Source organism: Amblyomma americanum, chromosome 8, assembly GCF_052857255.1.
Source record: "Amblyomma americanum isolate KBUSLIRL-KWMA chromosome 8, ASM5285725v1, whole genome shotgun sequence".
NCBI lineage: Eukaryota > Metazoa > Arthropoda > Arachnida > Ixodida > Ixodidae > Amblyomma > Amblyomma americanum.
The window spans coordinates 43,428,222-43,455,872 of NC_135504.1; the positions used below are offsets into that span (position 1 = coordinate 43,428,222).

The following is a 27,651-nucleotide window of genomic DNA, read 5'->3' on the forward strand; positions in this document are numbered from 1 at the left end:
ATTTTCGCGGGCTTTAATCTTCGCGAAATAAAAAGACGTATTCTAAAATTACTTGTTCAGAAGCACCTGAGCCCGACTATGTCTTTAGCGCTCGACCTTTTCCTGTTAACACCTCACCATTTAAATGCAAGTTTAAAAAGTTTTGTTTATGAGGACTAAATGTTCAGGGAACAAAAATTTACTACCCGTCACTTCAAATAGGCACACCATTATCGGGGTGATGGATCAATTTCTCATTTTCTAATGACTTGTTTGCATTGTTCGTTAATGCTAAATAATTATTAAAGATGTAGGAGGGACGAAAAAATAACTGCCGCTACTTTACGCATTGCCTAAAAATTCATCACTTCATTTCAATTCAGAAGAAAGCTTTTGTTTTTCTGAATATTGATTCGTTTTAGCTGGGAAAACTTACAAATATACGCGATGGAGCTCTCACGGTCGCATTTGTTGCGCTCATGTTTTGCTTTGAGGCAACAGAAGTTCGGCATTTCTGTCACGCGACCCAAACTTCTGCTGTCGCTACAGAACTGTCTGTAGCGTGTGATCTGTGCTCTGTCGCCGCTACAGAGCTTCTGTTGTCGCTACAGAACACTCTGTAGCTAGCCTTATGTCTTCTGTAGTCGCAACAGAACGTTCTGTCGTCCCAACAGATTACTCTGTAGTAACAAGATTGTCCTGTCGTCACAATAGAATGTTCTGCTGCTACGACAGAAATATCTGTGGCGGAACAAAAATTTCTGTTGCACAACAGAAACTTCCTTTGTTTTCTCTATTGGGTTATGAACGCTAACGGCAATGAACACAAAGAATGCCGATGGTCTATAGCTTCAGTGCCGCTATTCTGATGCTACATTGTGAACGCCAACAAATGCAGCCACATGTCACTACACCCACGTAGCTTAAACCGCGACTGAGGTATTCACCGTCCCAGGAGGCCAGTTATGCGCCTTTTCTTTGCTTTCGAAGCAAACTCTAGTCGCAGTAACTGTTCTCACATATATCGGTGGACATCTGAACCGGTTCTGAGGAAAGGAAATAGCGTAGCAACTGTCTCACATATATCAGTGCACACCCGAACCGCGCCATAAGGGGTTTGACCTCTGGCTCACTTGAAGGTCAAAACCACGCACGCATCGCGAATTCGTTACGAGGTAGCTTAGTGAAGCTTTCGCTTCAAAAGATACGAAGAGCGTCAAGTACTATATTGACAAAGAAAAGCCGCCCGTGAAAGCCGCTAGGATTGCCAAGTCATAGCGGGCGAGCTTGAAGCCAAGCGTGAAACACACATTAATCAAATTTGCGATTTAAGATAGACTGTAAATATTAACATCATTGATCAGAGGAGAACAAGGGGAAACCAGCTAGCGCTCATCATCACATTACCTCGATCCTGTAATTGTCATATATTTTCCTGAATATCATTCTCATTTGCTGTCAGGCTCCTTACGCGCCATGCAAGGAGAGCCAAAGTCACAAAGCATGCATTTCTGGCGCTATTTTAGAAAGTACAGGTGCGTAATTCTTGCAAAATTACATAGTATCGGGAGCAAGATGAAGGTGCGCCAAGCGCCGATGCGGAGCTCATACCTGTTTCGACGCCTTTCTTCATTCAGACAAGCATAAGCGCCATTGACGAAAATCCGCAAAATGACATGTCATTTGATAAAAGTGAGTCTCTTCTGACTTGCTTCCCAGAAGACACTACCGGAAGGTGCCGAAGGTAGATAAGCGCACAAATTTCTATTCTGGAGTGTATGGATACGGACATAAGTGAATAGAGCTGCTATCACTTCGAAATAATTGCTTATGTAGCCCTTCTCTCTTGAATCTGATGCCTCATAAGTGACGCCGCCACCCTTCAGTCGTACCATCTACCAACCACCGCACCGCACCCCGTTAGCTAAGATGCTGCCCACCCACCAGACTCCATTTTCAAAATACCGGCCACCCAAAACCCGCCCACGTTTACCATCCAGGCGCGCCATGCACCGCCGACCCGCAGTGGCTCTCAACAAAAACAGCATTTGAAAAAAAGGAGAGAAAAAATGTTTGCAGGAAGTATTTCTTGTTTTTTTTGCAGTTTTATTTGCAGCAAAATGTTTTTATACGGCTGTTAACGTCTTGGCTATAGTTCACTTCTTGATTCCTTCGCTCTTCTGTGAAGGGCGTCTTTTTTATAGTTAATTGCCCCGTGAACATTTTGCTTATTTCATATCCAACCCCCACCCTCCTTGTAAATGGCCTTCCGAGCCCTTCGGGTTTTAGATGACTAAATAAAGAAAAACTGTTTTCGCAGAAGCGGCGCCTCACATGGCTGATTTTCGCAGTAATTTTGTTTTATTTGAAGTGCAACGAAACCCTCCCGAGCTGAAATAAAGGAACATTGTTTGTTCAGAGCCGCTGTATACGTGATCATAACCCGTGTGTCCATATTGACCCACAACTTTCAAGTAGCCGGTAAACAAGAACAGCAGCAGCTGCGAGCTGCGTTTACTTGTATTCGCCTACCGCCGCAGGAGTGATGTGGACGTGCAGACGTCGTGCTCATCGATCAGAGGTTTCTCTGCCAGTTTTAAGTAGAAAAGTCCGCAGGGAGAATGACATTAAAGGATTTTCTTTACCAAAAGTCGCATTTCCGCGCCGACAGTAAATCGTGTTTCTTGCGCTCCTATGGCCCTTGAACGGTTTTGTTCATTTTCTTATATTCAACGTCAATGCCACAGTGAGCTGACAGGCTCACACATTAAACCTATCATACTAAAGAAACACAACGTCATAAACATTTCTGCGACCCTGACATATGTCACACCGAATACATGAAGCGTTGGAAAAAAAATAAGACTGTACCGCGGTCAAAGTAATCTTTTGACGACGGACTTGCGCAGATGTAAACGAAGCGCTAACGGTGGATTTTTGATATGTAGGTCTTCCATTCTCACAACTTCGTAACGAGTGTTCCAAAGGAAAAGTGTATAAAAGTCTGTACCTTCTTCTAATCTGCCACTTTATCCGAGTTGCGTGCCGTAGGCTGGCTAGAATGGCGCGCCTCTTGTCGTCAGTGGTCTTGCTTCTGGCAGCGACTGGTTTACATGCCAATCCCAAACCCGGTAAGGAGCGAATATCATGCAAGGACGGCAAAGGAAATGAAGTGGACTGGTGAGTTCTCAATATGCCTTTCAGTTGACGGGAAGTGATGCTTAAGCGGAATTACTGACACCAGGAACTTGTGGTCCTGATGACCTGCAAAGTAGCTTCTTTCAACGCTGTGCATCGTCAGTCGCGCCGTATCTAAAGATAATTTATGATAAATCTCTTGAACAGTCTCGCCTTTCATATGAGTGGAAAGTTGGGAGCGTTGTGCCAATCTACAAGTCAGGCCCTCGCTGTGATGTCGCGAATTATCGACCAGTGTCTGACTTCTGTTGCCTGTAAAATGCTGGAGCATATTCTGTGTATTGCTGTAGCAGCAACATTGTTTGTTTAATCTAGCTCGCATGGTTTTCGTAAAGGTCTTTCATGCATTACACAAATATCAGAATTTATGCACGCCATAGCTGAACCCTTAGATCATCGTCTCTCTGTAGACCATGCTCTTTTTTTAGATTTCCAGAAAGAATTTCACACTGTGCCACATGTTTTACTCATTTAAAACTGGAAGGTCATAACAGTAATCAACAGGTTATTTCTTGATATACTCGTACCTTGCGTTTAGGGAACAATTAGTCGTTATTAATGAGGGTCGATCTCAAGTAGCGAATGTCCCGTCTGGGGTACCACAGGCATCGGTCTTACGTGAACTATTACTCTTACTGTACATGAAATACATAATCGATGACATTCAATCTCAAATACGATTATTCGCTGATGAATGCGTATTGTAGAAAGAGATAAATAGCGTGAGTGATGCGTATGTTTTTGCACAAGACCTTGGCAGAATCAGCGAATGATGTATAAAATGTCATATGAGAGTAAATTTTAATAAAGCTGTTCATGACATTTACCGGAATGAAAAGTCCAAGAGTGAGCTATTTTATTCTAAATGGTAAAACGTTAAAATAAATTTCTGAATATATATATTTAGGTGTTTACTTTTCATCTCAACTAAGGTGGCAGAGACAGGTTGCTTACGTTGTACGCAAAGCTGCGAAAGCTTGGGCCTTCTGCATCGAAATGCCAGGTCTTTTACGCTACCTACGAAATAATTATTGTACAAGACCGATCTTAGGTCTATCCTCGAATATTCCTGCATAATCTGAAACCCACCAGCGCTGCGAGACGAAGCCTGATTAGAAAGGGTTCAGAATTTATCAGCTGTGTTTGTGTCAGGGATTTAAAGGAAGGACATCTCTGCCGACAGTTTTAAAAAAATACTGCAAAGGGAGCACTTTAAAACCCGCCGGCGAAAGTTGTAACTCAACTTTTTTTTCGATTTATCATTGTTCTGTTCGTATTGAAAGGAAGAAATATATACTGGCACCTCACTATATCTATGACCGGGTAGACCACAGTTGCAAAGTACGGGAGATAGCCTCAAAAAGTGAGGTATTTCGATTGTCTTTTTTTCCCGAGACAATATGGGATTGGAAACAATTGCCTTCAGACACTGCCTGTATTATGTCCGATTATGTTTTATTTTCTATGTTATAATGGACACTTAAGTTTTGTGGTGCTGTGAGATATTGACTTTTTTTTTCGTAGCTTACACTGTTTATGTCATGTTTCTTTTATGTATACCCTCCCCCACTGTAACGCGGCTTGGCGCTGTGGGTTAATAAATAAATTATTACACTAAATGAGAAACTCAAATAATAACTGTTACCATATCACCTTCATGGTACAGAGAAAAGAGACCTTTCGCTCTGCAGTCAACTTTTTTTTTATATCAATTAAAGGGCGCGTGTGTCTGTAAACATTGTTTAAAACCTCTTTCGATTTGTGTCGCCGGATGTTACATTGACAGAATATATCAATTTTAAAGCGTAAAACACCCTTTCATTTTTTATCTCTTTTCTGCTGTAATGGCGCATTGTAACTTTAGCTGTTTTTTTAAAGACGACAAATTCACTACACAAAACCACCATCTCTGAACAAGATGAGAACTTCTTTCGGGTAAAAGCGCTTTTTTTGCGAGCAGAGTGCAGAGCAAGAAGTTTCAATAAAATGCTTACTGAAAAACCAAGACTAGAATCGTGGCTCTCTAAAGCAAACTGCAACACGGCTTGACCTGTAAATTCGGCCTCATCCCTGATTATGGTTAACGTGTCAAGCTACACACCAGATCAGGGACGCTGTGTGCACAGCGTTGTTAGCTGTGCAAGAGCTGTAAGCATCGAATAATTACAGCAAATGAACAAGTACGAAAAAATGCAATGGCGGTTGGTTATCAATAACATGTACTTGCAAATGGTCTACTATAGGAATTTAATTGCTGCTATTAGTTTTTCTCTACTCCTCATGTCTAGATAGCTGGCCATGTATTCTCTTTATAATTAAAGGCTCTTCACTGAGTTTAAGTTTTCATGCTACATTGCAACCGCTTCTCTTTCGCAAACAGGGCTACCTAGACTAAGCTACCAAGTTAGATACCCACAGCAACTACTTAGAATATTTTCATATCTCTATCAGTTACCTATTTTGCAAATAGTCGTGCATTCGAGTTGCATATATAAACATTACTCAGACCAATGACGGCAAATATGATTATATAAAGATATACCAATTTAATTAGAGCACTTCTAAACATAGGGATTTGGGCTTGTTGTTTCTGGGTAGACTTTTGAGACATCATTCCAGCGCACAAAAACACACAGTCGGCGACGAGAGTCGACACCAAGGACGCCGACGTTGTGTCTAATCTCGTCGCCTTCCGTGTGTTTTTGTGCGCTGGAATTATGTCTCATAAGAGCATTTCTATCTTTTTGCATCTTCTCACTTCGTTAAGAGTACATTTGTCACGTTAAAGAACCAGATATCATCCACTTGTACCTGCAGCTCTGCTTTGTCCTCTTATATAACTAGGATTGCTCTATATTTACTGAAGTGGCACAAAGTATTTTTCAGATCCTTAATTGTTGCTTGGTGTTGCAAGGCTAAGTCGCATGCATTGCCACTTGTAGATACTGAGCCAATTGGCATTGCTATAGCGAGTGGCAGGCGGAAGGTGGTGGAAAGTGCATAACACTGCACCGAATAACGCCGGACATTTTTTCTTCGTGGCAGGGCTTTTCATGCTGACCAAATATTACTGAGCCAAATGCGAGTAAAATTATATTCATAAAAAAGATAGCAGCCACAACTTCCAGACTGTAATAAGCATTAGCACGTGACTGTACGAATATACAACAAAACCAGTTACGTGTTTTTATTTGTATTTTTAACACATACAGAGCTGAGATTACTGACATTTGTGTTCTCTTCATCAAGTTCAAAATTTGCGCCAGCAGCCAGACTTCTTCCTCTAAGGGCGTGGCAGCACTTTATAGGTTTCCTGAAAATACAAGTGCTAATTACGAATAATTACTAGGATTAGAACATCCATGAAAGGCTCGAGCAAATCTACACCTTTACATGACTCCCGTGATGGCCGCTCCTGCTATCAATACATTTTTGCTGGCACTTATTTCTACACATTCCTTCCGTAACGCTTTGTGCGGATTTATAGTTCGCCATCGTTGCGGCGGCACATAAAATTCATTTCTAACGTCTTTAGACATACAAAACAAGGTTAACGGAGAGGGGAGTATGCAGTATATCTAGGACGTAATTGGGTGTAAATTTCTCACCGAGTGGCTCTTCGTTTGCATCTTGAATTTTTTTCACTTCTCATTCCACCTAAGCAGTTGTTGACCTATAAGGCAGTTAGGAATTAAAATCTAGTTGTTCTCATCATTCCACTCCCTACACTTCTAAAGATGGAGCACGTCTTGCATGTTGGCTATTGTTTACATTAGAAATCATGTCATTAAACAAACAAAATAGCTCGTGGGAAAAACTTGCTGTCGAGCAAGCATGAGCAAAAGTTTCGCTATATAAGTGATGCCTAAAAGAATCTGCCAAACAGCACCGCCAAACAGACAAGAGGCAATTGACTCAATATTAAAACCACACCGGTTTAAGCATTTTCTAGAGGTATGCCGTCGATTTTACAGAGTTCTTTCCAGGTGAAAATAATTTGCGACATGTCTCAACTCTCTATTTCAAGACTACCTTCGTTTTTATAGCGAGCATCTTCATTAGGTCGGGTGCCAGCGCTGTCCATCTAGAGCTCTTAGTACTGCTTTTGTTCGAAGCACAGAAATCGGGAAGTACAAAAGAGACCTGTGCAGGTCACTCTTACATCCACAAAGTGTCTCATACCATCAAAAATGTCGGAAGTTAGCGCCTGTCGCACTATTTTTTTGTGACTTCCCTGTGCCTGTCCCTTTTGCGCCATCTTAGAATCAACTTTAGAAGATTAACTTGCTTGAAACCGCCGTTATGTTCTTCACTAACGAAACGTGCCAGCTCTTTTTCATCTATTACTTCAATCATAATTGTCTTTGAAAGCTTTTTGAATATATATTGGTTTTACTTTCACCACTAACCTGTCCTGGCCGAAGCACATTGGTTCCATTACGGCTAAAGCTGTGCAAAAACTACGCTCTTTGAGTTTAGATTATGGCCGGCGAGTAACAGAAATAAAAGCGACGATTGAACGGTAGAGGAGAGGAAAAGAGCATATGGATAAAAATAAAAAGCTAGGTATTGATATATCAGCCAAAATCAAGAAGGGGAAATGAACAGAAAGACGGTTGATTATCCGGACACAGATTACTAATAGTCTAACTGAGCGTATTCCAGGTGAGCCCAGATACAGAAGGGGTGGTGGCACATCACTTGGTTAGATGAACTTTAGAAGTTACTAGGAAAATGGAGGGCATGGCCATCGCATGACTGAGGAATTGGAAACCGGTGAGGGAAGCAATTGTCCTCTAGGGGCGCTTGTTGGGCGGAGGATGACGTCTATGAACTGCCAATTCATCAGGTTAAAAAATAAGTTCTACCCAGCCCTCCACTTCATCTGCGTTGTTCCCCTATTTTCAGCGTTCCTAAACAGAAAAATGCAATAGGAAGGACATGTGCTCCGCATTGTGAAGCACTGAAAGGATGTCATTGGTTTGCTATTGTGCACGGGGAGCATTTTCTCCTGCTGCACGACAGTTCGCAGAGTCAGGCCCTGCGGCTCATATCATGACGGAGGTTTTAAGTTACGCTGTCAACAATGCTCTTCGTGGTTGAGGTTGAGGTGTTGAATGCTGCAGGTGGGGTTAGCCTTGCTTTATCTGCCGGCAATTGCTCAACCGCAGCGTCCCTTCGATATTAACAATACCGCATCTACCCCGCTAAGCGCACAGTATCTTATAATAGCACACATTCTCTCCCGCAGTCACCATCTATGCACACAATCAATCCACACAGTTCACATCACAGTCCACTCCAGAAGTCACCATCTATGCACATATTCAGTCACAGTAGAACATACGCCATTGTAATGCCACACTCCATACACACATTCACTCACAGTATAAAGTAGTCCACTCCTGAAGACACCATCTACGCACACATTCAATCACAGTAGGCCATAGTCCGTTCCTGCTGTCACCATTTAAAAACAAGATGCGTGTTCTGCAGAAATGTTAAAAGAAGGCGTGCAGCCTCCCTTCTGCATGTCTGGTTTCCACTCGGGTAGACAATGTCCTGACAGAAGAGCCTTCTCTCGGAACGTGGAAGAGAAAGAAACACAACTTCAGCTGGTGTGTACGTAGTTGATGGCCGAAAATGCTCGCGGTGACCTTATTGGATTTCTCTGCTGGTTATAAAGGCCACCATACGGTGTTGCAAAATCTCTCGCCGGCATGAGGAGTGTTCGAGAACCACAGGGAAGGATGCACTGAGAGATTGGCTGTTGTGTGAGTTCTTAAGATATACTACAGCGAAAAAAAAAGGAGCAAGGACATTTGGAGAGGCGCCTATGTGTTCTGATTAGTGCCTTCACTGACATACACTGCGTCTGCTGTTACATATAGGTTTCCTTGCACTGCGATAAAAAAAAGAGTGTAGGATGAAATAGAGAAGGAACTGAGAGTAGCTCTTCGCCGAATGCCGTGTTACAATCACGGGGCTTGCCGCGTGAACAGCGCCGTGACCTAGACCACCCGTCGTTCACCGCGTCGCGGATTTGTTGCGATATTTGTGAGCACCGGGGTGAACAAAAATAGTTCTTGCGCCGCTTGCACGGTTCAAGATCTTCACAACCAGATGACAGAAAATAGAAGACAAAAACAATTAATATTCACCTCAGCGAACTGGTGTCGGAGATCACAGCGTCACACAGGCATGCAAAGCATGGGTGAATATTTTTATTGAGCGAAAATCTTTCGTAGTCATGAAATAGTTACTTTAATAGATGACACCTCACATCACTCAATTCTTCAAATAAGCGCCGTGTTTCTGAAGGGATAAATAACAGGATCATAAAGCATGCGTAAAGGTCATAAAGAGAGAATTGTTGAGCCCATTGTTTCAAATGTGATCTTCTACGTTCACCATCACATGAATAATATATCTTGATCAACACCGACAATGTTAACTTTTGCTCATATCCGAGGAGTATGCACAGTGCTAAAGCCGTCATATGTTTACCACGCCAGATTAATATTTAAGGAATTCTTCCGGAGCCGCAGAAAAGGGAAGCTCTTTCACTGATAATACTGACAATAATTCTCGCTATTTATAAAGATGACAAATCTTTCTCGGTTGCATAAATTTTTTGCCAATTTTCTCCTAATGAAATATTTGCGCCTCAAAAATATGTCGCTCTTGGGTCCATTCTACATGGCTGTTTTAGGTTTTCACGATGATAATTTTTTATCATCAGTGCTTTTGAAAAAAAAAACATTTCTATGATCTCCGGCCCGTTGAGGTTGTTCTGGACCACCGTTATTTAAGCAAGAAGTTTGTTCCCGTAACACTGCCTTGCCCTCGAGTTAATTTGGTGGTGTTTTGCTGTCGGTGGGCGAACGGATATGAGTGCATATGGCTTAGAAGTGTATAATTAGATGGCTTAGAAGTGTGTAGGCCAGTTTGGTAAAGCATTAAAGCCACGAAACACTGCAAAAAAACATAGGATATGGACGCAGGCAACACACCACTTGTGTTGTCGCCCGCTTCCCTCCTGCGTCTTTATGATGCATGTATATCGGTATTAGATTCATGTGTTTTGTGACATTCTTCAATCAATATGGTTGGATTTGAGAGTAAAAGGTCCTGGTCTTACGTAGAATACGATTTCTTTATGCATATTATCGTGAACGTTGAATTCGCGAGGAAACCAGTGTGGTGAATAGTTATCAATACTTGTAATAAGGGCAGGGGATTTGACGACGTTATTCTAAGAGCTCTTTGAATGCATTTGGCCTCGTCTTATTCTGAGAGAGAGCTTTTACTGACGACGGCGAATGCATCAGGAGGGGGCACGTGCAGGGTGCGCGGACGTGGTCGATTGCTCATCGACCACGAGCCTCTGCGGTGATTGTGGTGCGGCCGATGTCTACGAGAAACTAAGGGGCGCTGGCTAACACTGCTAGCGTTGTCTTATAGAGGCGCACTTTAGAAATCCGTTCCGCAGCAATGTAGGTCCCCACAGCGCATTCCACACTACTAAATTGAATTTTTCGCAACAGACTTAATCTTTAAGACGGCCAAAACGAATGAATCTATGGTGTAGGTAATGCCATGTAAATACTTGCGCTTGGGAATTTACTGGTTGCAAAGTCGACCACGTTTTGTTATCCAGGTTTGTCCTGTACAAGCTACCGAAAACCAGGCAGATTAACAGCAACTTCATGCCACTGAAAGGCTACGAAATGCTGTACTACGACAGCCGTTCTGGGAAGGGCATATGGTCATTACTGGATGGCAGTATATTCGAAGAGAAAAATAATCCCGTGGCACATACCCTCGCACCAATTTACAAAAAAGATAAGGTAAGTAAACCTGTGTCGTATTGAAATATTCCTCTTTAATATATAACACAAAAAGCTACGGTAACATATACAATGTAACCAACCTTCCAAAAGTGTTTGTTTGGTGAAAGCGGCATGAGGAAATGATGAAGCGCATTATATTACGCACCTATGCTGCGAAACATTGGCGAACGTACCGAATGTAAAAACTGAGCTTCGGATTTGTTGGTTCAGGAGGCATTATATATTGAAGAACCACGTTGCGCATCAAAGCAATGCACCAACTAGCCCAACAAGAAGTTCTTCTAAGAATTATATATTGCTGCATTCCACGTAATGTGGATCCTGAAACGAATGCTCAAAATATCGCAACAAAAGTTTCTGACCACACATGGTAGCTTGAGTTTTTTTAATGCTTCAGGACTTTTTCTTTTATTTCTTGAATCGCACTTACCACTGTCAATGAGCATTCCTTCCTTTACGCCACTATTGTGCTTATCGAAACCTCAATAGACTTAATATTCGGCATATATTACTGACTTCGATATAAAAAAACCTTGCCTTTGGCGCTGTTTCTCTGCTCATGCCCTTTTGCGAAAAAACTCTATCATTAGTATTTTGAGACACAGATGTTTCTACAGTTTAACAACAACCGAAACGTTAGTTACCGTCTGAATTTATTATTGTATACTAAATTAAATCATTGCTGTAATTAATATTTGTTTTCATTTTTTTGCTGGAATTTTTAACTAACTAAAATAAAATGCACGAATAAACCATCGCCTTTTTGCTAACATCGCATAAATCACCAAAACATGCGTTTTTGCTTGTTTTGCAGGCAACTGTTCGTTTCCAAACATTATGGTAATTTTTCTTTGGTGGCGCCGAAGCACTTCAAACTTGTGCGACAGCCTCTAAATTTCTATGTGTCCCCTTAGCGACAGTTGGGACATAATGTTTTCGGCGCAGGCGGAAAACTTAGTTTCGGTTCAGCTCCCTTCCGGACCGTATTTCAGTTAATTGTACTCATTCAGGCTGCCGAGAGCATGCCAAAGACAAAAGGTTATCACAGAATGAGTGCTTTATTTAATTCGAAATTATTTCTTGCCTCATGAGTGGCATGGACAGAGTGTGTCACGCATTCACCAATCCACAGCCAACGGTTATAGAGAAGGGCAGTTGCAAAGCAGCGGCGACGCGCCAGGGAGCAGAGCGGACCCAAACGGTTGCCGCGTAGGCGGTGGCGCTGCGGTCGCTTCGGGATGGGCGCGTCATCTGCTACTTCCAGCTTGAGCATCAGCAGACGGTGACTCGCGTGCGTACAGAAACGTATTTATAATGAATGCAAACTTAAGTTGCGCCTTCATCTCTTTTGTATTAATGAAACAAGACAGCTCAGCACCATTTATAATGATAAACTTAGCCGGCCATGTTCAAGACTCGTTGGCAAACAGCATATCAAATGCGTATTAGATACACATACAAATAGTAAAGCCACCGTGCTCCCAGTATCGATCACTATGCTTATAGAAAATGCCTCAACCTCCACGACGATTATATTTCCATTTCAAAGCATTAAAACAGGAAGTGGCTGAAGAAATTAAATTGCGTGTGCTAAAAGAAAAAAGAAAGGAAAAGCATTTAGTCTCTTTTAAGGGCTTTACCTCTTCTTCATCACGTTTCGAGATTTCGTGGGGTCTGCTACCACCCCTGATCACAGCGCCATCTGTAGCAGCCACTACTCATCACATTTGAAGATTTCGTGAGGCCTCCTACCGATGGACGGATGGATGGATGGATAGATGGATCGATGGATGGATGGATGGATAAGACTGAACACTTTTAATCGGGCGGTGGTTAATGCCACCTAACTATGACTTGTGAAATTTTACTGTTGTCTTTGAGTTTTGTTATGCACAAGTGCTTAAGTGTTGCAATTCCATCGGGCCTCGTGACGCCTCTTTTATGAACTGTCCGCGCATAAAAAAAAAACAAGTATGCCTTTCTAAAGCAAATGGCTCGGGACAATCCTACGCACAGTGAAGCTGTCGCGACTGTTCGAAAAAGGTGTTCTCGCCGAAAGAAGAACTCAAAGTCTATTGAAAAAAGACCACACCGACGCACCCACGGCACCTCCTTCTCAACCTCTTCCTGTGCCGCCACGTCCAAGTGTGTCCAGTCAGCGAACTATCGCCAAGGATAATCATACCTCTTCGTGTGCGGATGCTTGGCCAGCGCTTCCGCCGTTACGTCCTGCTGAGCCTCCTCAGCGCAAGCTCGCATCGCCGAGCTCACCTCTCGTTAGAGAAGGGCTCTCAGAGCAAGATCGCCAAGCCCTCGTGATCCTCAGCAGGGTAGTAAACGCCATTCGCCCTCTGATACAGGCCCTGCAATCGTCAACCGCCCGAAGCGTCTTACTGGTGCGGGACTCTCTGGTTCCAGCACTACAAGATCTCTAAAACAGAATGGCTGGCCAGCTTCCCACGTTTCGTGAGGAAGTCAGGGGCGCTGCGATCTTCCAGTGGAACGCTAGAGGCCTAAAGTCAGGAATCGCAAGTTTACGGTAATATGTTCTCAACAACCACTTCCCGATATTAGTCCTCTGTGAACCTAACTTATCCCAAGCAATCAGGCTTTCCGGGTACGAGCCCTTCTTTGCTCCGACATGCGAGGAGCACAGCAAAGTACTGGTCTACATCCGCAACGACATAACGCACGTTTGTTGCCCAGTTCAACCCCACAATGACAATTAGTACGTGTGTTTCATAGTCAAAAAAGGATCCATAGAGTTCGCACTCAATGCGGCGTATGTCTCCCCCTTCTCTAAATTGGACTGCGAGAGGCTGAAAACAATTATGGAGGCAACCAGGGCTCCTTGAATTATTAGCGGAGATTTCAACACCCACCACCAACTGTTGGGAAGTCTTATAGTCAATGCCAGAGGGAGGAATCTGGCCTTATTTGCTTCAGAAAATGAACTTTATGTAATGAATGACGGCAGCCCGACATACCTGCGAGGCAGTTCATACAGCAATTGCCTAGACCTGACGAGCGTTTCGTGCTCTCTGCGCCGGCGTGTCCAGTGGTTTTGTGATTTGGAGGCCCACGGTAGCGACCACATGCCCACCTACCTGAAGATTCCAGGTCTTGGGGCGTCCGGCCCAGCTAAACATGCGCACATCGATTGGACGGCATTTAAAACTCGAATGGAAGAGGCGTGTAAAGAAGCCCTCACTTCCAGTTTTGAGGACATTATAGCAACAGCAATGAAGGCTGCTAGAGGCCTCCTCACGTTCACTAGAATGCGCACTGAATTTGATATCAAATTAGACCACCTACGTGCTATTCGTCGGTTTGCAGAAAGATGTTACAGGTGGACCAAATGCGTAAGGGACCTCAGAGAGGCGGGTCGTTTGCAGAGGAAAATGAAGCGGCGAATGAACACGCTGGCGGAACAGCGCTGGAAGTCCTTCTCCCATTCTCTGGATCCTCGAAAGCCCATTTCCCTTCAACGCTTCCACAGAAAATATAGCCTTTCTATGCGTTTGCTCTACATGAAAACCGTCACCAGATTGAAGTTGCAACTGACTTCTGCAGGACAATCGCGGGTGCAGTGACTACTTGAGGTTCCCAGCGTGCTCCTCCTGCATCACGGGATTCAGCGATGGATGCTGTCTTTACTCGTGAAGAGCTTGATGCTGCCCTTGCTGAAAGTAAGCGTTCGTCTGCACCAGGTCCAGACGGCATTAGATATGCTGCGCTGTGCCACGTTGGTCACGACACGCGTAGAGAGCTACTTAGCCTTCGCAAACACTCGTGGCAAGACGGAGTTGTTCGTTCCCAGTACAAATCCAGTCACATGATACAATTACTAAAACCAGAGAAATCCCCGCTCGACCTGTCATCATACAGGCCAATAGCTTTGGCCAGTTGTGTGGGAAAAGTCATAGAGAGAATGCTTCTGGCGCGTCTTGAGTGGCACCTTGAGCCCAATAACATGTATCATAATGCCATGGCGGTTTCCGACGGGGTGGCTCCTCTATAGAAAACGTAATTTATCTTGTGTCCACAGTACGGCAACAGAAACACTAGAGGCGCATGTGCGCAGCACTTTTTCTTGATACCAAAGGTGCATAAGATAACGTGACACACGAGGCCATCCTTAATGCGCTAGAGGCTGTTGGAATCGGTTGACGGATGTATAAGTGGATCTAAAGCTATCTGACCAAAATGACATTTTTTATTATGTGTGAAGATGGCTCCACACCCGTGCATTACACATAAAAGGGCGTGCCTCAGGACGGAGTGCTTAGTCCTACTTTGTTCAATCTACCACTTATAAGACTCCCGGAGTACCTACCTAATACCGTCCATATCTCTCTGTATGCGTACGACATCTAAATCTGAGCCTCCTCTGTGACACGTCTCCAGGTGTGAGCAAGACTTCAGAGTGCCGCAACCATAACTTCCTCCCATCTGTGAGAGCAAGGTATGAGCGTGTCACCCGAGAAGTGCGCTATAGTGGCATTTACGCCCAAAAGTATGACTCGTTATCCGCTATCTATTGATGGCCATGCCTATCGTGCATCTCATCGTTTTATAGGAATTTACCATGGAGCCCGCATTGCAGCTTTGTAAAGAAAAAGCTAATCTATATCACACGCCTGCTCACATTTCTTGGCGGAAAATCATGAGACTTGTCGATTCTATCAATGCTGCAACCGTACAGAACACTCTTTTGGGGATTTTTTCGGTACACTGCACCAGTGCTTTCAAGCAAATGCAAGACAAATTTGCGTGCCCTCCAAACTATAGAAGTTCCGGCACTTCGCACATGCCTGGGTCTCCCTCGCAGCGCATCAACAGTTGCTACCATTGCAATCGCCCAGGATTACCCACTCTCGACATATATAACCCTTGACACACTGCGGATCCACATACGGCGTCTGGGAAGAATTCCCCAGCACCACCTTGTATCAGTGGCGGATCAAAGACCCCATGCAGCGTTTTCAAAGGTTATAGCAGCTCACCAGTCGTCCATTCCATCACAGTCAACCTCAGCAGCACGGCCTTCCTCTGCGCTGTGGTGTCTGCGGGAGCCATGCGTGCGGCTTGCAATTCCGGGCATAACGAAAAAAGTGAACTTATCGACACCAGCCATTAAACAGTTGACACTGTACCTACTCGACGCCGCATATAGTGACCGCACTCATGTGTATACAGATGGTTCGGTCTCAGGTACATGTTGAACCAACGCCGTGGCCATTCCTGCGAGACAGACCAGTATTATTCAGCAAACATCGCATCGGACATCCTCCACCGGGTCAGAATTGGCCGCTCTTCGTGCGGCTGTGCAGTACATCGGTGCACAAACACCCCCCAAATGCGCTGTGTTCTGCGACTCAAAAGCAGCCCTACAGTGTCTTAATTCTGCTTTACGCCATGACGATCAAGACCAACTCGTAACTAAATTAAGACATCTTCAACACCAGGCGCAGGAAGAGGGTCATGTCATCATCTTCCAATGGATGCCGGGACACTGTAGAAAGATAGATAGATAAAGAGGAGGAGGCAAAGGCAGGGATGTTAACCAGAAAGGGGTTCCGGTTGGCTACCCTGCACTGGGGAAGAGGAATTAGGGGACTAAAAGGAGGAAGAGAGAAGGGGAAAAAGGCATAACACACAAACACGCACAATGCTGTAACAATTTGTCACCCAATCCAGTCGCTCTCAAGTAGGCAGAGAGTGCCTTGTATGTAAAATTGTAGGAAACGACGCAGCTGACGCTGCAGCTCGAGCGGCTCACGTCAGTGCCAACATTGTCTAGATACCGTTGACAAGAGCCGACGCATCAAGACATCTGCGAATGCTTGGCCGGAAAAAGATTTTAGCATCATGGTCTTCTCACTGTCTTCTCCACATGCCGTCTGCACCGCTTAGACCCCTTACTTCAACTCGGTCCCCCGTCCGGCCTCTCCCGCTGCGATGCTGCACTGTTGTGTCGCTTGTGGCTGGGAGTGGCGTTCACAAGTGTCTACTCCTACTTAGTCTTAATGGCAGTCTCTCCTGCGTGTGAGATCTGTGGGTGCGACGAAACCATAGAACACTTCTTTGCAACGGCCTTCGGTCAGCATGCACTCCTGGCTTCAGCACTCCACCGTTTAGGTCCTCGGCCCCTTACTGACGCCAAGATTCTGGGTCCTTGGAGGAAGCCTTGATCGCAGAGGAAAGGTTTAACGGCATTTTTCAAGTCCTTGAAGGAATCAGGACTGAGTGCAAGGTTGTGAACTATCAGTGTGTGCCCTGTGTACCCTGCAAGTAATGGCCAACGGACATGTGGAAAAGTGATCATCTCCCTTTGTTCTCTCCCTACGTTCCCGTTTCCACGTGTAGGGTAGCATACCGGGCGCTGCCTAGTTAACCTCCCTTCCTTTCCGTTTGTCTTTCTCTCTCTCCACTATTCTTCTGACTTTCCACCCTGAGATCAAAGGGCCACCGGTGGCTGCAACTAGAAAACAGCGCATCTCGCATTGAGACTTGTAGCGCCATCTACAATAGCATTGTAGAAGCAACCAACTGCCGCGTGCCAATGATGATGTCACAGTCTAATATGGTGCATAGCGGTGCAACTATGTCAGTATGACGTCAGGGGACGAAATGGCGGCATAGTTTCCGTTTCTCGAATCCAAGATGGTAGGCATTAAAATTGCTTGTGCTCTCTAATTCCTTACCTTTCCTCATCAAGAAATATCCTAATGCGGGTAGGAAAACTGTCCCGTTACGGGCCGCTATACATGCATACACTTTGTTGTCCACTGGCTCAAGCCGAGCCACAATCGCTACCATGTGCTGATAGTAGGATAGTTCAAAGATGGGGTAGGAAGACAGGATAGAAAAGACGCGGGGTATAATCACCCAGGCCGATCCCAGATGCAGTGCAATACCGGGCCAACCGGTGGCGGATGTGAGACAACCTGCAAGCATTCCACCACATTTCCGAAAATAAGTCGAATATGTTGGGCTCAAATGGGACCCGTATCAGATATTCTACGGATCCCATATTATAATACCCTCACACTCGTTCTGCTATATATACTCTGACAATAACGGGCACCCGTCCCGAGAAAGTTGTATACCGAATTTGGTAGGAAAATGAAACCTATGGGTTGTGGTATAAAAATAAAACAACAATTAAATTAAACGTAAACACTCTATACATGCAATTACTAATTGAAGCGTTACCATATCGCACGGCAAGCCGAATTCTAGGCCCACCTTGACCCCCAAACGAAGCAAATTTCGTTTGGGGCGGTATCTTGACGGTATGGAACTCAACAATCGGTAGACGTGCATCATAATCTCGCCGATACATGGAGCTAGGCGGCGTGCGTGCACGCGTAGCCGAGCTTGGTGGCAATCCACCCTGTTTCAAAGGGTATTCTCTTTTCGGTTCTGGAGACCAGTGGCGCGTTTTTCTTCGCTTTCTTCATCTAGTAAACCAAACAACTAAGGCTCATTACTTCAGCGTCTTCCAGATGATGACGGCCCTTCTTTTTAAGGTTTTGCCCGGTTTTATTCACAGACACTCAACTTGTAGTGTTCTAATCAATAGAGGAAAGTTTATAGTCTACTTTGCACAACCGCGTATTACATACGCGAGGAACCCAAACTACAAGGGGGTAAGCGGCACGTCATGTTTCCCTGATTTTGCCGTGTTGAACCGCGGAAAGAAGGGCTTTAGGTTTCAGCCGAGGTCTACAGCCAAAAGCTCAACCCCGAGCATACTGGCGTCTGGCACCGTATGCGTAGAACGCTCACAAACTTTGCAATACTTCGACGATGGCGGCTTGAAGCAGCCGTGCCCAGAGCAGACGATGCGATTCGCGAGCCAGCGTAGACCAGTTTTGCAGGAAACTGTCCAAATGACCAAGCGCAGCCAATGGGCATAGTGGCGGCGAAGAGAAAACCAAGAAAACTAACTAGGTACTATCAAAACTCTAGAGATGGCGCTCGCGTATCTTTTGATATGAAAGCGGCAATGGAAGTGGGACCGCATCCCGCGGGAGTTTCCCAACTGTCCTTACCTAAAAACGTTCACCATAGCCAATCCCCATTTCAGTCTATAGCCATCTAATGCGACAATTCATAATTCAACAAGCCAAACCATAATCCATGATCCAATCTAGAATCCAAAAAGGAAAGAAATGTTAATGAAGGAAAAAAAGCTTGGGTCTAAGCGAGAATCGATCCCGTGCCTGCGGCGTGTGCAACGGTGACGATTCCACTGCGCCACAACGGTTTGACGTCTTTAGGTGAATAAAGGCGCATGTAGCGAATCTAGCCTTTTCTTTGAAACTTGTCTTCTAGATATGTACTCAGGCGTACATGAGTAATTATGAGCAGACAAATTACAGATGTCGCAATTAACCAAGTACAAAAGTACGTTTCTGGTAAATTCACTTCTTGCTTGGCGTGCCGTACCGCCGTCATGTGGCACCCAGTGAAAACCTCCTTCGCGTAGTGTACATGTTGACATGACACTCAGTTCCCTATGAAAAAATCCGCTGGTAAAGGAGGATGAATGTTTCTGGAGCAGCAAGCAGACATAGATTGTTTAAACCATGAACTCTTAGTCTACAGCTAAGATATTAAGCCTCTTTTCAATTACTGAAAGCGAAAACTGCCTGAGACTTTTTCAGAAAATGCACTTCCGTTCAATAGTGCCTCTTATCATCCGAAACAACCAGTATTTTTTAATGGCGTCTGTTTTAGGACAGCGTGAAGATGCTTTTTGTACGTTGCCTTTTTATTTATTCGCATATCACTTGAATAATACGGTAAACGCGTGAAATATACCAGCTTCATGTTCTACAATTTCAGGATGTTGCATACGTTGCGTACAATGACCAACTCCCGCATGAATTTAATGGCACAAGAGGAGGACATACTAAAGGTATGAATGGAGCCGTCTGGGGCATTGTGTATTGTCTATATCTCCTAGTGTGTGTGAAATTTTTCCGCTATTTTTGCACTGTGGAACTGTCAAAATGCTTTGTACTTGATTTTTTATCAGGAATAAGACAAGATGCTATAGTATTCAAACTTTACCACGAGAAATGTAATTCAGGCTCAATACTAGCTATTAGCAAAAGCATAAGAACACCAAGCTCTTAAAAACAAATGACAAGCTTTAATTTCGTTGCTTTAGGCAAATTGAGGCTACCGCTACGATTTCCGCCTGTTCCTGCAACGATTTGAACAATCCTTGCACTGTGAAATCAGAAATTGAACCAAGAGAAAGTGGACGAGCAAGGAAAAGCAGGTGGTAAGATAGGACAAAAGAAAGAGCATACGCAAAAAAAAAAGAAAGGCAGGAGCCGTAGCAAGAAATAGAACAAGAACTGAAAAAAAAATCAGAACAGAGCAAGATAAAAGAACAAAAGAAAAAGTGAGAAAATTGAGGGTTACAACGACATGTGCCGAAAAAGTGAACTAAACCCTAGCCTAGCTTTGCCCGTAATTATTATTGTTGTTGCCATGTACCCTTTTGGTCTATGGCCTTGGCTCTTTTCGTCTTCTGCACTCTTCTTCTCTGGCGTGCTTTGATTAGGTTTGCATCCCGTTAACGGCTGTCGCCGCAAAACGCCAGTGGACTGAGTGTTGTCAGTGGATGTTAAATAAATTCTAGTAGTTGAGTTACATGGATCGCGCCATTACTGCGCCAGTGATAGACCAAAGGTACCTTTGGAAATTAACGGTCACTCACAATATTATATAACTCACTTTATACCAAAATTGTTTTGAATGATGCCTCGCTTTCATTTGTCCAGCAGCAATTCAAAAAGCGATTTGGTGACTTCGTGAAAACTGCATTGTTGGCGAAAATGTTTTGGGCTGGAAGTATGTGATCGGATATTCTGGCAACACTGCATTCATTCATATACCCCAATATTTTTCTCCCAGTACTATTTTTAGCCTTGCCGTTGATGTAAGCTTGACGACTCGCGATGTATGTAATGTTGGTATCAACAATATTTGAACACTATAAGGTAGTCTGCGATGTTCGAATTGCTGCCAAAGAAGAGCGGATTGCAGATGGGCCTGCTTTTCGCTCAAGCACGCCAAACAGACTTCGTTTTTGGGTTGTAATTTTCCCGATGCATATTCTCCAAGTATTTCAGCACAGACATACACTTTAAGGCTGATTTCTTTTCTAATTCCTTTTGAATATGAAGCACTAATTGTGCATAGAAAAAGATCTCAATACACCTGCATTTTTTTTCCAAAGTAAAATATGTACACTTTTTTTCCTATGCACCGTGATAAGAAAATGTTTGTCTGGGTTAACATTCACGGATCAACTACCTGATCGTTGCGTTTGGCAACGCTTTCAAAAGCGAACATAACTGGTTAAAGTGACAACCTGACAATCTTATCATAGCTGCGCCTACGGAGACCCAAACATACAACATCCTGCTCGACTTGTTCATTTGGAAGCCTATTATAGAGTCCAGTTCCAGGCCTGTTGATCCTCGATAACTAATGTGGTGGTGACTTATGCAGAACTTAAGCTCAGCGCTCGTAGCACTGCAGTTCAGTCAACTTTGCAAGCTTTTCTCAGAACAACGTCACTAATCCGGCCAATTGAAAGAACTTCCTTAAGAAAGAGAATTTTAATTTATTTATTTCTTAAATGGGTGCGAATAAACATCAACAATCCTACTGCAATGCGCTATAACGGCCTACCATGCAGCTCCAGTGTGAAGCTTTTGGAATGCGTCACCGTTAACGTTTCGCCACTTTCCCAGCTACTAACACTCCCTGAGTAAACCATTTGCAGATATTCCTTGGACAGTACAAAACTGAAATTGACAACCTTTGTAGGTATTTAACAAAATTTACCCTAATGACTCAGGTATTCCGCTGTGGCTTCATTGAAAAAACTACACAAAACGTTCACTCAAGTAACTGGTAAATTCAGGTTCAACAACTAATTTCTACTTATGAGACACGGATAAATATAACGTATGATGGCAGGCAAGATAAGGAAGGTGAAAGGAAGGAAAGTAACATGACGAAAGAAGAAAGGCAGAAATCTTCCTTATTGTTTTTTAATCCCCGAGCTTCGTGGTCTTCTTTTAACTAAAAGAAAAGTTGCAAAAAACAAGAATGTCGCAAAACGATGCGAATGATTTGGATGAAGAATGAAGGACATTAAATGCTAAATGTCTCCTGTGATCGTATGCTGTCGAAATGCTTATAAGGCTTACACAGTGGAAATATATTTGGCGTTTGAGAGCCCCTTTGAGCTTCAATGAATAAGCATTGTTAGCAGACCTGTTTTAGCGTCTCCTCCATACACCAACTGAGCGGATACAAAGCGCACGCGCTTTACGCTCAGCTATCTAGCGCGTGAGCATAGCGTCCTGAATGTTCAGCTCGCCCGCCGGCTTCTTGGCCTCGATGGCTCACTTCCTCGAGTACTGGCGTCGAAAGCGCTTTAGGGTTGACAAGGGTCCCTGTTTGCTGCGTGAGATAGTTGCTTTCAATATATTCACGAGTCATACCACACATGTGGACACGGGATCAAGTAAACGTCGTCTCGCAGTCAAGCAGGATCTTACGCTGCACGTTAGGAATAAACGCGTATAGCTACTGCCCTGAAACTTTCGGCAGGAAGAAAATAAATTTGCATTTAATTAGTCGCTGTTTTTACTCTTGTGCACTAGATTTTGCTTATGTAGAATCAATGGAAACGCTGCCATCTCAAGAGATGACAGCGTTAGAGATGGCTTTAACACTGAGTTAAAGCACTGAAGCGGCCACTCGCGCTAAAAGCACTGCACGACAATGCTTTAGATTGATCAGAGAACTTCTAATGCATGCCACGTTTTTTTCTTTTTTTAAGGGTCTTTTAGAATACTTGACGGGATTCATCTTCAGACTACAGGCGCTCTGTGTGCATACTTTGCACTTAAGAATTAGTGGGCACTACGCACGGGTAACATCCTGTGCTGTGTCCTTTTATTCTCCTTCCCCATTAGATTGCATCTCTCTCATTCTCCTGGAGTAGCATGCCAGGCCGACAACCAGGCAGACTTGTTGTTGTTGTTGTGGACCTCACACACCAGACTCTATGCCATTAAAGTTCTTCTCTTCCTCCTCCCTGTTATTCTCCGCGTGTAAGGCAAAAAACCAATAAATGCTAAGTTAAGCTCTGTGCCTTCTCAATATTTTGCTGCTCTGCCCCCTTCTGCTACGCTATCCAGCGTGATTTATATAAACATGTTCAGACAATATCAATAAAGCACACGAATAAGAATGACAAACACAAACAGAAATAGAAGAGACGACCTAAATTCTGGCTCCGGTTTCTCGTGGTTTCATCCATCACCGCCAGAAGGCGGGAGATGTTTAAATGCACCAATTAAGCCGAACCAGAGAAAAAGATCGCTAAAACACTTAGTACATCTCTACTTTTCGTGTTCTGATCGGGGCAGCATAAGCAAAGTGGACTATGTAACTGGTTTGCTAAAACTGTCTAATGAGTTTGGTCCTTTATATCTTTCTCTATGCTGCTGCTCAGTTGTAACGTGTTTAGCTGCTAACTCCTTAGACAGAACCGAGAAAGGCCACAACGGCCATGTTTCGAACAAAGCAAAAAATAAAGCATTAAGCCATGTGCTTTGGAACGTTAGTGTATGTTAGAATACCCCAGGTGGCAAAAAATAACCCGAAGCCCTGTTGTACTAAGCACCTTTCTCGCTTCCTTCGTGCACATCTTCCTGCACCTTTGTCTTTACTCTGCAGATTGAGCGTTCGCCGAAATTAACAGACTAACTGCAGCTTCGGTTTTCTCAAAACCATATCTATTTGTTTACACTCCCGCTTGTTTGGATATCCTGTGTAATTACGGTCGTTGCCATAAAACGTGTTCCGGCAGCTACCAGAATTTTCACGGTATATAAGGGTGCGCATGCTTCATATTTCGAATTGCATTGTGCTACTTCATTGCCTCGCTTCAAAGGAGAGATCGGTGCCCGTTGTATACAAGGTAATGTAATGAGAAAGTTAGCATCCTCACAAAAGTTAGCTCTAACAGATAAAACACAAGACGTCTGTAATTTTGCGTCAGACTATATATATATATATATATATATATATATATATATATATATATATATATATATATATATATATATATATATATATATATATATATATATATATATATATATATATATATATATATATCTTTGAGAGAATCCGTAAGTAGGTGCGGTATGAGGTGTATGACTTGTACTTTCAGGAGGGCTTTATCAGAAACTATTTTTCAAAGCAGTTCATATACACACAAAAGAAACCAAATTCACTTAGGTACATGCTTTGTAATAAGGTTCCGAGTTTAATTCCAATGTGTAGGAATGCCGAGACAGTTTTATTATCCTTACAATTTTAAACAAGCAGAGGTAAATGCGTTTGGTTGTGATTTGGCCAGGGCTGCAACATCTGCCCTAAAAGCTTGGCTTCTGCATTGTGATCACTGAATTTACTTAGCTCTTTCGCATTTTGCATCGCGTTCGCGCCACTCTGTATTCCGTTCACAGATTCGAAATTTTCCTTTCCTTCTTATATAATTTGTTATCCGTTTATTGGTTGATCAAATATGAGTAAGCTGTATTGTATTGCTTTATTCTTTTTATTGTATTGGGATTGCCGTCCACAAAAGGTTGTTTGTTTTTATTGAACGTGCATTGTTTGGACTCTCGTGTCCGGCACACAAGCACAAGCGGTTCTGCGGGCACACGCAGTGTTATTTGCATAAATTTATAAATAAACTTTCTTAGTGTACATATGTAGTAAACGCATGACCGTCGAGTTGCCCAGGGGAACAGGTTATGCATCGTGAATACCTACATGAAGTTGTTGAGTAGTGCGTCCTCAAATACAAATCTCACACTCCCCTTAGAAGCAAAAACGAATTTTATACTCCATACATTCCTTTTGTAATTACTGAAGCCGAGGCTGCGGGAAGCCTTGGCGTCCGTATGTTTGCTTTCATAAGCTATGTGACTCTTATTAAACAATTTTAAAAATCGTCTGCTGGAAGACCAGCATCAAATAATGTTAAGTTTCTAAATGCTAATCTACTAAGCCGAAATGCACTGTTAATCTCAGTTCTTATGGGATAGTCATTGTTTGTCCTGAAGAAAAAGAATAGCTACTGAAAAAACGCCCATGATACAATCCTGTTTGAAGTGTGAAATACTGATATGTGCACCGAGATCGAGTAATGACAAACATACGACCCTTATCGGCCTCCATTACACAATATTTGTTTGTGAACGAACTCCACACTAGCTATGCGGGGAAAATGCGCCGCAACTGATGGCAACATCGATGATATTCATTTCGCCTCCGACTGCATACATCAAGGTCTCCAGTGCGGACGTTATTCTATTCTCTCACTTCCGCCTTCTATATTGTCCGTGGTGAAAACTGTTCTTTTCATCGGTACCGCAGGCATCCTGATGGCTGGGTACAACAAAAAAGGCACTGCGTGGTTGCAGCACAGCGTGCCCAGATTCGTGGGCCCCGTCAAGAAAGGTTACAAGTATCCTAACAATGGACTCGAGAATGGACAGCTTTTCTTTTGTATTTCCGTGCCTCTGAATTCTGTGAATGTTATTGGTAAGTTGCCTCTGAAGTGAACACGGCTTTTCACACATTTATAAACTCTTAGATGAGTTTAAAATTAAACATGATCAACAAATTTGTTAGACGCTCCTCTCTCGTTGTACAGAATTATTCCCTAAAATAAATTTCGTGGCCACGCCGTGAAGATCTTCGCATAACGTACGCCAACATAATTTTTTCCAAGCTTCGGGCGGGTGGCCTTGCGTTCTCTTATATTGTCATGGATCAGTATTAGTAGAGTTCTTCAACAGCCTAAGAGCGATAAAATTTCTTCTAACAGCTATGGTGGATGTGACACTCTGCCTATCGAAGAGCAGGTGCCGGTAGCCGGCCTAAGTAAACTCTGTGCGCGCTGGCTGCGGATCTCCACCTTTATGTTTAGAGCAAAACGCCGTCAATATGTGGCCAAAGGTGCGCGAAAAAAGATAGTCGTAACTTTTGCGGCCAGCATTCATACATGCAAGAAGTCTACGACGAGGAAACTGTTGCTCCTTAGTGTCACTTTCGACAGACCAATGACCATCTGGTCGGTTTGTTTTGTTAAAAGCTAGGACTGTTAAAAGATAGGATTCAGTGCATCAGATGTCAGGTATTGCAAATCTCTAATGTTATTTCCTTTTTGTAGACTCTCTAGAAAGCGAACATACACAGCAGTGCACCACACATGCGAAATTGTTACCTGCACTTCCGGCGCCCAACGTTTCGTTTCTTTAATGTGGTGCGAGAAAGGCTGGAAGGCTTGGAAATGAAATCACATCAGTCACCGTAGAAGTAGTGCTGTGACGCCCATGAAGAGGCGATGCCTAGTCTATTTAGTCGGCATCGCTGAGTACGCAGAAGAGGAGGAGAACGAGGTGGTTGGTTGCGTCTCGTGTCTGGCAAGCGCACCCCAGCTGGTTTCAGTCGCCCGTTGGGGTCTGAATAAATCCCCGGTCGTAGCAGTATGTTTTTTTAAAGATGGAATTGAAATAATCGCGGACACCATACATAACCTGCTCACTGAACGGTGGTGCCGCAACTATCCTGCTACTAGAGTAGGAACACCTTCAGTCTTTTGGCATGCAGATTTATCCTGGACTTCTCCGAGCCATTAGCTTGACTTCTGGATGCGGTTCACCTGACAGCCTTCGCGATATGCACTGTGATATTTCTGGAAAAGTCCTTCACCGAGCACAATCAGGCGATGTGTTTTTCATGAAATTAAAAAAAAAATATTAGCAAGCGCCTGCACCTCTGTGACTGCCTTTTGCGGCTGCCCAGAGCCATTCCTACGCAGTGTGCCTCACACACGGTGTCACAGTGCTCTCAATATTCGTCACTCACCGTACTCTCTCTGTCGCGGTCAGCGTACCATTACCATTCCTTTAAGTGTATATGCTAATTAAGTGGGGAACTAAAAATCCTCGGTGTGTCCCCGTCCACTTAGGTTGAGCGAAAACAGTCGGATAAAACTCGTTTAACGCCATGGTTCAGGTGGTTTTGAAGTTTTAGTTCAATACTCCTCCACACCTGAAATTTTTATTGGTTGATAATTATACCAATATTCTTTAAAAGGCGGCGGGGAGACATGGGCTTCCTATAAACGCTGTTAAGTATACATCGCCCTCGCGGGCACAGATGTCTGGGACAGTAACTGTTTACGTTGACTTCCTCTGTATGGTGCGTTTACAAAGGGCTTACGTGGTCCGTTTGAGACAAGTGAAGAGAGCGCACTCTCACAGCGTTTGCTCCTCCTAAACAGAGCAGCATACTGCGCTTGAACGCCCACCTTATACCTACGGGCCAGCGCATAAGAACATCGCATGCAGCCGTTCACCGAAGTGCCGCTAGCAGTTTGCGGTGTAGTACGTTCTAAGCGTGGTTTTCGTAGCAGCGACGTGCAGCGCCATTTTTATATGCCTACTTAGAAGACGTTGGTCTATTAGACACACTGTAGAACTTCCTCGTG

At 43.7% G+C, this 27,651-nt stretch overlaps 1 protein-coding gene across 1 annotated transcript in view; it reads left to right on the top strand.

Annotated features, from left to right (window-relative positions):
* The first annotated feature begins 2,877 nt into the window (after window positions 1–2,877).
* The window catches only part of LOC144100267 (cell-death-related nuclease 7-like), a 33,370-nt gene continuing 8,596 nt past the window's right edge, over window positions 2,878–27,651 (top strand). Inside the window, exons 1-4 of the mRNA XM_077633267.1 lie at window positions 2,878–3,159; window positions 10,838–11,027; window positions 19,887–19,959; window positions 25,530–25,697. Of these exons, the coding sequence (XP_077489393.1) occupies window positions 3,041–3,159; window positions 10,838–11,027; window positions 19,887–19,959; window positions 25,530–25,697 (550 nt within the window). The 5' untranslated portion in view covers window positions 2,878–3,040. The remainder of the gene's footprint in view (window positions 3,160–10,837; window positions 11,028–19,886; window positions 19,960–25,529; window positions 25,698–27,651) is intronic.